Source organism: Pleurodeles waltl, chromosome 1_2 (assembly GCF_031143425.1).
Source record: "Pleurodeles waltl isolate 20211129_DDA chromosome 1_2, aPleWal1.hap1.20221129, whole genome shotgun sequence".
Taxonomy (NCBI): domain Eukaryota; kingdom Metazoa; phylum Chordata; class Amphibia; order Caudata; family Salamandridae; genus Pleurodeles; species Pleurodeles waltl.
This window is the reverse complement of record NC_090437.1, coordinates 984,650,315-984,662,655: the sequence shown is the minus strand read 5'-3', so window position 1 is coordinate 984,662,655 and position 12,341 is coordinate 984,650,315. Positions and strand designations below refer to the sequence as shown.

General features: G+C 41.0%; 1 protein-coding gene across 3 annotated transcripts in view; it reads right to left on the bottom strand.

Moving 5' to 3' along the window:
* The window catches only part of TEC (tec protein tyrosine kinase), a 495,677-nt gene that overhangs the window by 89,373 nt on the left and 393,963 nt on the right, over positions 1–12,341 (bottom strand). For all 3 annotated transcript variants that reach the window (XM_069201615.1, XM_069201617.1, XM_069201620.1), the window contains 2 exons: positions 7,940–8,124; positions 2,783–2,848 (listed from right to left, as the gene is read on the bottom strand). In XM_069201615.1, coding sequence (XP_069057716.1) covers positions 2,783–2,848; positions 7,940–8,124 — 251 coding nt within the window. The remainder of the gene's footprint in view (positions 1–2,782; positions 2,849–7,939; positions 8,125–12,341) is intronic.

The window sequence follows — 12,341 nt, the reverse complement described above, 5'->3', positions numbered from 1 at the left end:
TTGGAGGCTGCCCCTTCAGCTGGTTGACAAGCAAACTATGAAACTCTTTGCCATTACATATCAGAAAAGCAAAGTCAGAACTGTCTTTTCGGAAAAATCTAAAACCATGGCTGTTCAGATAGGAGTTTGTTCTCTGAGCGTGTTCTTTTTCCTGTTCCTGTGTTGCTTACCTGGTTGTTTTTGACCTTTTCACCCCTGGGACACCTCTTCGAGGGAGCCATCCATGCGCTTTTTAAATTGCTTACTATTACTGTTATCAGAGGTAGTCTCTCCATTGAAGCAAGAAGAAATAGTAAACACAATCCCCCCTGAACTGCTGCTTTCTTGTTTTTAAAAAACACAATTGTAGCAAAATGTGTTGTAAAAATGTATTTTCTATACCATCACTTATTATAATGTAAACAATATAAACATTTTTACTTCTTAAAAATTATACTACACTTTTCTTTACTCCAATAATATTTTTATACAGGACCTTGGTGAATTGAGGTACATTTACCACAGTGGTGGAGCACTATGCTCTCCCACACTCTTCAAATCATCTGCACTAAAGAGAAAACAAAGACATGCAACCCATTCGCACCTTGTCCTTGCAAGAGTCTTCCATTCATGGTAGGCTGGTTCCCAGGCCATCAATGCCCATCCACCATTTTGTGGTGGACGCTCTTACTGCAACTTTCATTCCCTTAGCTATCAGAACCCCTATTTGAGCCCTGGGAGCTGTAGGGCAACAGAGACAGAAGCAAATAGAGGAGAGACAAGAACAGAAACAAGCACTCCGTTCAGTCTAAGCCCTCCAGTCATCAGTACCACTGAGGAGAAAACAGCAGCCACGGCCCGAGTCAGCTGTGATCCTTGAGCCTTTCACAAGTCTTCCAATTTAATGTGAGCTGATGACCACTAATACCAGGCACTTACCTGCTATCACAGCAGACTTCCTCCTCCCACTACCAGTACTGATGCCCTTGTATGTGCCCAGCACGTGATGCCATGCATGCAAGGCTTTATGGTCAAGCTGACTGACTTAATTATAAACCCAAAAGAAATTACGTACTCCTATCGTACACTGTGGGCCTGATTATAAAGGCAACTTACACTTTTGAGTAAGTGTACACTTCTGAGTACATTTACTGCCTTTTGGCATTCAGAAACTGCCCCTTTGTAATAACGTCCACTTTTGTAGTAATTTCAGCACTACACATGGCCATCCACTGGTACTGCAATACCCTCCCCTAGAAAAGAACAGAGGTAGGGACTTACCACAAAAGAGCAAGTTACAACAAAAAGTGTAAGTTACTAGAAAAGTGCAATTTGTGAATACCAAAAACTAGTAAACCTACTGAAAAGTGTAAATTACTACAAAAGTGCAGTGTGTGAATACTACTTTGTAATATGTTTTGTACTACTGGCGGTACTACAACATATAAGGCAAAGTGTACTTTGTGAATTAGGCCCATCATGTTTACTATCTACAGCATTTCTGGTAGAAAAGCTCTTGCTCCTCAAATACAAATCATTTAAAAAGGACTCCTCTCATGTTGGCGGGGCGTAGAATAGGGTTGGGCGGGAACTGTATTATGGTATGATCTGACATGAGGATTTTGATGTGCACCCTTTTACACATGAAGACTAGACAGGCGCCTAAGTCTGCTCATTGTCATTGGGGCAAACATAACAAGGAGCTACTTTACACCCATTAAAACTTGCTTCATTAAGTTTAATGTGAGTAGAATCCCATGGGATCTTTGTGTTTACAATGAGTGCAGACTCAATTATTTGTGAAGCTCATCAATTCAGGCTCATCGTTGTTGACCTTGTAGACTTTCATTTATTTAAGGGGAGACTCTTTGTACTCCCTGTTCTATTCTTCTTTCTTTCAATTACCATTCCACACCCCTTCCGAGGACTTCTTGAAGTCTATCCCTTCTTTACAAAGAGGCTATCCCAGGTGTTGCATTACTTTTCTTCCTTTTCCCACTACATCTCCACTCCTCCTGCGGTCTCCTCAGTGTTTTTTCCTTTACGTTCTTTAATTGTCCACTCTTACCTCACATCTTCTGCAGTGTAACATCTCTCCCTTCTTGTTATCATTATATCTGGCTGTGGCTTCCAGAGAATGCTCCATTTTGGCTCACCAGTGGCTACTGTAATTATTCTGCCTTTGTTGTTTCACTTCCTGCTTCTGTCTCCGTCTCCCACTGCTCATCGATTGTATGTACGAACAATTTCCTTTAACAAATGATTTCAACCTGCACTATACTGCTGTAGTACCAAGATAAAACATTATTCTAGAGGATACACAATGGGATGTACTTCATGTATTGTCCCCTCAATAAATCAGTAACTTGAGTAACAACAATGCACCATCTACAGCATGACCTGATACAGGGTACCTAACACTTAACTAATCAGTGGAAAAAGACATTTAGGGATGCCGTCTTTGAGAAATCCCTCATAATTCACTCATAACATTTATGTACCAGACCTTTAAACCTTTAAGGTATAGCACAGTATTTCTCAAAGTTGCCTGCTGTGCAACAGTGGCATTTTATACACTACATGGTTAACTGGGGGATGATTGTGCGTGGTATGTCATTAAAGTCACACTCCTTTAATACTATTATGGTTTTCTTCTCTTTAAGTAACAAAGAGTTTTTGATGAAAAAATTATGAAGAACAATAATACAATTTTCTAAACGTCCAATTGCTTTGCCGAAGTTACAATGGAGTGGCCTGCAAAATTTGGACTTAGAAAGTTTACACAAGCAACAATGCTACTTACTCATATTGGTCTAGGTTGTTTGATTTTTTCTCTGTTACATAATTACTTGGAATATATCCTTCCATTCTGAAAAAGAATAAATACACATGTTGTCACTGTCTATAGAAGAGAAATATAACTATTTTCATGAATGGGCATAGCATAACTACATATCAAATGTTGAGTGTATAAATCAGTAATTCTCATTACAAAAGACTAGTTATTAACCATCAGTGTCCATGTCCCAGTGGAGTGACAAATTCTCAAAAATTCTCAAAAATGGAAAGCCCTCCTTAGTTTTAGTTTCACATTAGTATGACACAATATAACCACCTGCCCCTCAAACCCCTCTACCCGCTTTTATATTATCTGTGTAGACACACACAGTAGGCATCAATGTATTTATAGTTATTGAGGATTTATAACCAATAATCATTACAGGAAGGATATCCAGTAACACGAGTTACCTGTACATAATTTAGACATTACCATTTATTTCACTCCTCTTCATTCCTTTATTTACATAGATTACGGAACCAAGGCCCTGATTTATACTTCTTTTGCGCCGCATTACCGTCATTTATTGACGCAGAAGCAGCTCAAAGGTACAAAATACAATTGTATTTTTTAAGTTTGCGCCGCTTTTGCGTCCAAGAATTACGGTAAGGCGGCGCAAAAAAGGTATAAATCAGGGCCCAAGTATTTTAAAGGGCAAGAAGATTTTTTTTTATTTTCTTCAATTTTTACTGTTCGCTTGATACACTCAACTCACTCCACCTCTGTTCAAGACCATTTTGGTGGTTCATATACTTTGCAGCAATACTGTGCAGCAGTGTCAGAAGAAGAATTACAGTGCAAACGGGCTATGGGGATGCATACCCACACCCCGGAAGTACTTGTGCAACACTGCTGGAGAAAGAAGAATCCAGCAGAAAGGGATGGAAGACCCAGCTCTACACTAGCTATGACTGGTAGGGAGCGGGAAGAGACAGGTCCTGGAAAGGGTAGGTCACCGAGAGAAGGTATGTATCATTGGCAGCACGGATGGGTGGATAGGGTTTATTTGTAAAGGGGTATCTATTTCTAAAGAAGCTGAAGAACTATGGAAGGACAAATATTCAAAAGAAGCACTTTCACATAACCATTTCTTCAGTAACATTTGTAGGAATAGGTAAACATGCTGGCAGATGACTCTGATTATTATCCTTACACCACGTTACAGCATCTTCCCACATGGGGTACAGTCACTGAACGATCTTTATTTCAATGGACATATTGCTGTGCTTGAATGCTGTAAGGCACTGATATATTTGCAGTCACACTTTTGATCACCCGCGTTTAACCTTATCAAGGATTCCACGGATATTCAAAGACATGATGCGAACATGCCCCAGCGGGTCATCCTGTCTACCTAAACTCATAACGTTTTAGGGTGTGTGTAGTGCGTGTCTTCACATAAACAGGTGCAATGGTGGATGCTGTGATAGTGCCAACATATAAAACAACTAGAAGAAACTTTCCCCAAAAACTTCACCCCACCCACATACTTCACCAACCAGTAGGTATCTATTACGGACAGCGATAACACAGGCCCCAACAGGGGACCCAGTGGTTCACGTCCAAGTGATCCCAATGCCCCATGAAGGGTAATCACCAGTGAGCCGGCTGGTACTGTCACTGGTGGGAATGGGCGCTCACGGTGTTGCACACACTGCAACACCTGCAATACAAAACATACGTAAGCAAAACTCCATGTTTTCCCGCCATGACTGCGGGGAAGTCGGTGCAACCCCAAGAGGCGTCCAGTTTCTAAGCGTCATGTGCCCTTCTCTCGCCTGCTGCTACTCCAGGAGAAGCAGGATCTGTCCCTCCACCTCAATGTGAATTTCTTGGGTCGATTCTTCGCCACCCTGCGAAGAGTCTGAGTCAAAACGCGGCGGGGGCATCATGAAGGCTTTAGGGTCACGTTTTCATCGGTCCAGCGACCAACATCGCATTTTAATTAATTATTTTACACGTCTGTATAAACAAGAGCTAGCAGAATATACATTTGGGAAATTACACTCAGTTTCAGATGAATAAGCAGAGTCAGACAGACTTCCGTTCAGCTCAACGAGCAACTTAAAAAAAATATCTATTTTCAGACAGCAGTGAAGTTTGTCTGCAGACACTTAGGACTACAATTAATTGTCAGTGTATTTTTGTGATTTTCACATTTGTCTCTCTGGGGGATGGGATGAGAATCGACCACAGCAGAGTATTCCTTTATTATAAAAGCATTAACTCCCTGAAATGAATTTAAAACCATGGTCTAGCCACGGTGGTTAGGCCTGTAGCTAGGGACTAAAAATGGGCCTACTGGTATTTGGAGAGTGTTGGGCTGGTGGTTCTGCCTCTCTTAGGTTACATCTCTGGGACTGGCTTTAACAGAGACAATAGAAATCTGCATTCCAGATCAAGATTAAGAAAATAAACTACCAACATAATAAAATAGATTATTACCATGTGAATGTGTAGGGGGTTTTCATTAATGCATTCTAAAAAACAGGTCGCCAGCTTGCCAGTTATCAAATGAATTAATAGAAACTTAGGAATATCGCCAGTGTATTCCTAAATGTAAAATGGTCTTTCTGTGCACGTTGATACTTATAAAAGTGTGTGTGTTGAAAGTTTTCAATTTTTATAAGTTCTGGTCTCAGATATAAGGCTAAGGGATTACTTTCCACTAGATAGTCTCTTGTAAATAAATAATATGCATTTCATTCACACACTACGGCATCCCCGCTGTTTAGTGTTGTGCACAAATATAGCTGCCCGAGAAGATTCTTGCGATAGTTTGAATTTTGTTATGTTTACTGAGGTGCAAGATGAGAGCAATTTAAATTTAGTATTGTAGATTGACATGGCCTTGCGTGTGACAGCTGAACACAAATGTGACTCTGCTTACTGACAGAAAGGCAGAACCGCTCTGGCATTTTCGTGCTGGAGATTAGCACAATAACATGTACTGCAATTTGGATGTTTTTTTTTTAAGTTGCCTCGTGGAAAAATTGACTGCATATTCCAAAGGCATATATTTTGGTCTTTTGCTTATTGAAACTGGTTAACCTACTCAGGACTCTCATTTATAATGAACTTACTGTATTTTCATTCTACTGATGCTTGAAAGAGTACGTGCATTATGTTTCCATCCATGGTATTTAAGTGAAGGATTACAATCAGCGAAGGAGTTCATCTTTATAAGCGCTAAATACGAGGGAAGTAAAGGCCATTGCCATTGACAATAATGCTTACATTAAATACACTCTGGTTTCTAATTTCCCATACATTAGTAGATTACTCAGAAAGATCGGATTTGTCTAGTGGTTTTGATTCTGTGCCTCTCGTACGTTCATGACCTGATGTTGAACCTGGAAAAGATTATTAAGGTAGCAAGCTGCCCCAGTGACACTAAATCAGTGCTTCCAAAACGTTTTAGAACCATGGTCCGCATTTTAGAACAAACTTATGCAACCCACCTAGCTGTGATGGGCATGATTTTTTTTATGGCAAAGCATTGTGTGCTAGTGGAGCACAGCACAGTTTCCACTGAAATGGTCACTAAATTTGCACGACATACTGATAAAACTATACTGCATACAAATTACAATGTGTGTAAATAAACATTACACAGTGAATATTTATCATTTGTGCATCACCAAGTAAAGTGTCTGGATTGGTTTAGATCCTATTACAATCTATATTCCCAACACACCTCAAAATTACAAAAAAATGTGCTTCACTTTTGCTTTCCTAACTGCTGAAGGTGTACAGTTTATTTTCGTGTATTTACATGTTGTTGTGTGTTACACAACACAGCCATTCCTTTAACACTTCCTGTTTGCTAGCACGATTGTCACATCATTCACTTCACTTTACCTTCTCTGCCTGAAAAGTGAGAAAGTTTGTAAACCCTAATCCCATTGTTAAACATAAGCACCAATGTGTCAGAAGACATACCCTGACATTTTACTTGTCTTTGAGGTACAGCAAATGTGACAAGATAAACACAGAATTTTAAGACATCTTTACTTATTGCTTGGACTTACACAACTCACCAGTTTGGGTGACCCACGTGACTATCATTTACTTCCTTCTCATTGGTCAGTACCTCCTTCTCACACTTCTCTTTGTGTCTTCCTGTTTTCCATGAAGCATTGACCAAGTACTGCTCCCTGTTTGCGGCCAGTGTCCTTCCACTGGCCACAGTTTTGCAGAGGTACTCTTTTGATTTTGAGTCTAGCACTCCTCAAGATTTTATATGTTTGTTGGCTCTCTCTAACACCCTCCATGCCTCCCACTCACTCTTCTGTCCCTGTTGATTGCCCCCATTCCTCCCACCACCTCATGCAACCTTCTTCCTTGTCCTGTACCTCCCACTCCCTCTCGTGACCTTGTTGCTTGGCCCTGTCCTTTCCACCCCCGGCTTTGTCATTGCTTGCCCCCATCTCTCCCACACCCTGCTATGTCCTTCTTTCTTGCCCCCCATGGTAAAAAAAGTCCATGACACTTTTTGCGATAGCCAAGCCACAGTGCTTTTTCCCTAATTGTTAGCCAGAAGATAAAAAAACATAATAGCACTACCTCGGGTCGACCCAATTCTTTTCTGTATTTTAAGCCATGTTGCACAGCATCTAGAGCAGACAATTGAACAGAGGCTATGATCAAGAAAGTTCAAGGCAATGCAGCAGAAAACGAGAGGGGCTTTGGGGTCAAAAAGCAACAACACAGACAATGGGAAGAACGTCAAGGGCAGAGCAACAGAGCATACTACATGGAGAGAGCGAGATGGTGTGGGCAAGCCCACAGGGAAGGAATAGGCAGGGGGAGAAGTAAGTGAGGGAGCACGCTGAAAAAGACATACTCTGATAGAGTGTTTGAATACATAAAAGTAGCCCATAAAGGGAGAGGAAACAAGTAATACATTCATGCGTCAGGGGAGGGATACACACATAAAAAGGAAGGAAGTCTACAGCAGCTGACGAATAAAAAGCAAGTAAATGAGAGTGACAATGAAGCCAACCAATGGTAAACAATGGGTAGTCTCTAAACCCACTGACAGAAACAAAAGGTCTCAATGAAACAGGGCATGAGCTGTCTGGGCAACACCTAAAAATGTGATACAGGGTGCTTGCTTACCCATATTTATCTCTTGCTTTCCACCAGTGAAGGTCATTCTTTTCAAGTATGGTATATTCTTCTCCGGTCACCAGCTTCAGATCATGTGATTCAGTAGCAATGAAATCAAACAGTGCTATTACAACAACTTCTTCCTCTTCTTCTTCCTCCTCTTCATCTGGTGGAGGGGGTGGAGGAGGTCTTGGCTGAAATAAAAGAGTCCTATGTTTATAAAAGTGTGAATTACTCTGAATTAAAAAGCTCAAACATATAAGCAAGTGGTTCTTAACCTTTTGACTTCTGTGAACTCCAACATAATCATTACAGGAATCCAGGGAGCCCCACTGAATCATTATTGGAATCATGGGACCCTTAATGAGTCATTATTGGTACCTTATAAACCGTTTTGATAGCTTGAAATGCAAAACAATGCACAAAAAACAATCAAACGCACTGAACAAATACACAAGTGAATACATATTTTATTTGATTAACAAACAAAGATACAGAAATCAAAATGTTTAACTTAATGGGCAGGCTGGGGCTTTTCTAAATTCAATTAAGTTCAATTAAGGCCACCCATTGTCTATATTATATTCGTTCTGATGCACTTGCACTGCTCCCGTAAATCAACCTGAGAATTTCAACTTAATTTTTAGTCTCCAGTTTCAAATTCCTTCACAGTTACAGAATATTTTTTTAAAAATCTATTTTTACAGTTTGCTTGTTAATTTATTTACACTTTTTAAATTTGTTAATATTATTTCGTTTTTAAGCAGTAGAGGACCCTCTAGGAAGGCGTCACAGACCCCCAGGTGTGCCTGGACCACACGTTAAGAATCACTGATAAACCATAGTGTACTTGAGTTCCGAATCCAGCAGCTTTATTTTGCTTGGAGCGGCCTTCAAAATCATGGTTTGTAGGGAGAATAAAATGTTATTTTTTCTTATACTGTATATTAAGAGAAGATACCAAACAGGCGCTCACTCTACCACTTATCGATACCGCACATGCGTCTTACTAACTTTCAGTCTGTAACATCCAGGAAATTGGACAAAGTAAAAGTAGAATGTCAGAAGACTAATATAGCATATGAACAATATGGCAAACGGAACACAGCAACGAGAAGGATAAGAACTCATGCAAGGTATTTATCGGATGAAGATGGAAAATAACAAACTAACCTTCAACTGTTACATCTGTAGCAACATAAGATTGCTGGTAATCTGGTGTGAGGTTGCAGGGCGGAATACGCTTACCTCTGCAGGTCCTGACCAATGCCTTACGCAGATTCTCCTGAACATACGTGTCTTTAAGAGCCAAAGAGACTGGCGATGTGCGCAGTGTGCTCGCCGCCTGGACGTAAGCCTCACATCTCATATTGGTGCACTATGGTAAACACCTGAGAAAAGATGAGAAGGACTACACGTCTCATGGACTCATAGGAATCTCACAAGACTTGTAAATGGCAGAGGTCATCATCCATATCTGTGCACTGCTCTTTGGTAGTTTTCACAAGTAAACTTCGATCAGGAAACTCATAATTTGCATTTTGTTTACTTCACGAGGAGATATTTGTTAGGATTAGGATTTCAATATTCATTTGCATTGCTTATACAAGAGGAGCCAAATAAATCTTGTCTTGAACAGATTTAAGATTGTTCTTAGAAAAAGTATGGTTTCAAAGTATTGATTAGATCAATTAAATGTCTACTGAGTGTGTAGGGGAACCACGTGATATTAATGGACGCCTTTCATGTTACAGTTGTCAACTCACTACATTGAAATCAATCAATACCAGGGAGGTTTAGGCTTATTATTTATGATAGCTCTCTTTAGAAAACAATATATAATAGCTCAGCATGTAGTTTGTAGTTATTATATCAAGTTTAAATTCATTTTAGGTCGGAGAGAATATTGATTTTTGTTCCGGAAAATAGTGGAAAATACAGCCAATTTCAACAGGAATGTCTGTTATAATATTAGATATCAGATGTCAACGTTTTTTAATTTAGTTTTAACCACTTTTTTTTGCTTTTAATATCTTGAGCAGAACTTACAGCTACCACATCAAGTGCCACATGAATGTACACAGTCATGGAGTGTTACCTTGGGAACACAGTAAGCTGCATTTCGAGTTCAAAAGTACGAGGTTCATATAGCATTAGTGTTAACCACCAATAGACAATAAAGAACAGTCTTGTGATGCCATTTTTCAGAAGATAAGAACGCTTTGCTGATATATGCCTTAATTCAAAAGGCAGGGTCGCTGCAAGTCCAGTAAGAGCATAGGCTGCTCATTAGGCTAGGCATGTTAGGTTTGTAAAGCGGGTCAGCTTCGAGATCTATACCAGTATGCTTGGAGCTCTATGAGTAAAGTCTCCCAGTCTGTTGCTATTGGGTATTTGCGAAGGCCACGTGCTTCCTCGTGGTGCAGTGCTACTGCCTCTGCTCGGCCCCATTTTGCGCACCAGTGGGTAACGTCAGGTAGGAGTGAGGCTTGCCAATGCATGGCGATTCATCGACGTGCTATGAGCAACTATAGGTCTATAAAACGAGTTGTGGCCTTCACAGTTTTTGGGTGGTGGAAGAGTCACAGTAGAACTCCCGGCTTTGTGCCAAATTTTGCATTTCGGAAGACTTTCCTATGATATAAAAGTACAGTCTCCCATTCTTTGTCAGTAAAGTGTTGTGTATGCAAGGGCTCCGGTGAGCCATGTGACAAGTTTCTTACCACCTCCCATAAGGTGTAGTGTGTGAATCAAAGGATGTTGGACAGTTTCTGAGTTTGAGATACCCCACAGCATTTCAAGTTTTGCCATTAAATGGCCGTAAGCTAAGAAATGGCCTCTTGGTAGCCCATATGCTTCACACCGTTGTTCAAAAGGCGTACGCACTCCCTCCTGAAAGAGGGCACCTAACGTGTCCACTCCTGCTTCTGTTAATCTTTCCTCAAAGACGGATATAGCGTGTATTGGAATTTCTGATGAGTAGGGTGGTATTTGTAAAAAGAACAGATGATGGACGGAATGCTGAACAATGCAAACATTCACCCCAGTCACAAAGATCTAGGTTTAATCCATTGTTTTTGTGGTATTTGTGGCAGGAGACGTAAATTGCGGAGAAAACTGTTGTTAGCAGCTCGCAGTAGCCCCTTAGTCTCTCATGGGACACATGCATATGGGAGAAAGGACTGGAAACTACATTGCTTGCCTGTGTCACAGTAGGATAACTGGCGTCTTCCAAGCCAGTGGGCAGGCCACTGCAGCTGCGCAGACCAGTAACAATGTTCACAATTAGGTGCACTTACGCCTCCCATGTGCACTGGCAATTGTAGCTTGCGGAGTGCTACTCAGCATCATCCCTTATTCCTTAGGAAGCTCCCCGGCGCAGGGTGTAGGGCATGGAAGGTGGTCCACGGGATGCTAACCAGTGAATTCTAGAAATGGTAAAGTAGTCAGGGTAATATGACTATTTTAGCCAGTGACACCCGACCCTGGATTGCAAGGGGGAGCGAGTTCCAAAACATCATCTGCGACCGCAAGGACACAATAGTTCTCATTAGGTTTCCGTCTATCAAGACTTGCATGCTATAATAAACATCAATTCCGAGATATCGGAATGTGCAGGGTTCCCAACAGAGCAGTCACTTATCCACTGCAGACTTGTGTGGGGGGCAATTATAGTGTTAAGGATATAGACACAACTTAGTCCAGCTTACACGCAGGCCAGACGCTGCCGAAAATTCCTGTACAATTTTCTGTCTTTGCATAATACCTTCTAGTAGGTCCCCGACATAGATACATTGTTCGCATACAGAGAGACTATATGGCGGTCCTCTCCTACCCTGATGCCCCAGTCACAGCCTTTTTGCCCCAGTTGCTGCGCTAGAGGTTCCATAGTTAAAGCAAATAGCAATGGGGATAATGGTTATCACAAATGCATGCCGCTACTCACTTTAAGGAGGGGACGATATACACTGGCCAATATTTACTCCAGTTGTCGGTTTAGTATAGAGGAGGCGTGTGAGTGCCAGTATATGCCCTGTAATACCAAGTGCTGTTAAGGTCGAAAACAAATATTCTCAATTGACAGAACTGAATGCATTCTCCAAGTCCAGAACCAGGCATGCGACATATGGCCACTGTTCCGGAGAAAGCTCAATCACTTTTCCAGTGTTTACGTATTTTTACGTATTTTTAAAGAGGTGGATTTGTCAGGTATAAACTCATTTTGGTCTGTGTGTATTAGACGCATCATTAGCCCATAGTGGTGGTTTGCCAGGACCTTGCTCAGGATTTTAAAATCCAAGCCCAACATTGATAGGGGATGGTAGGAGACCAGTTCTTAAGGGTCTTTCAGTGGCTTTAAGATTGAAATTAATAAAGTTCCTGGAGGGACAGTGGGAGTCGGCCTTCCTCA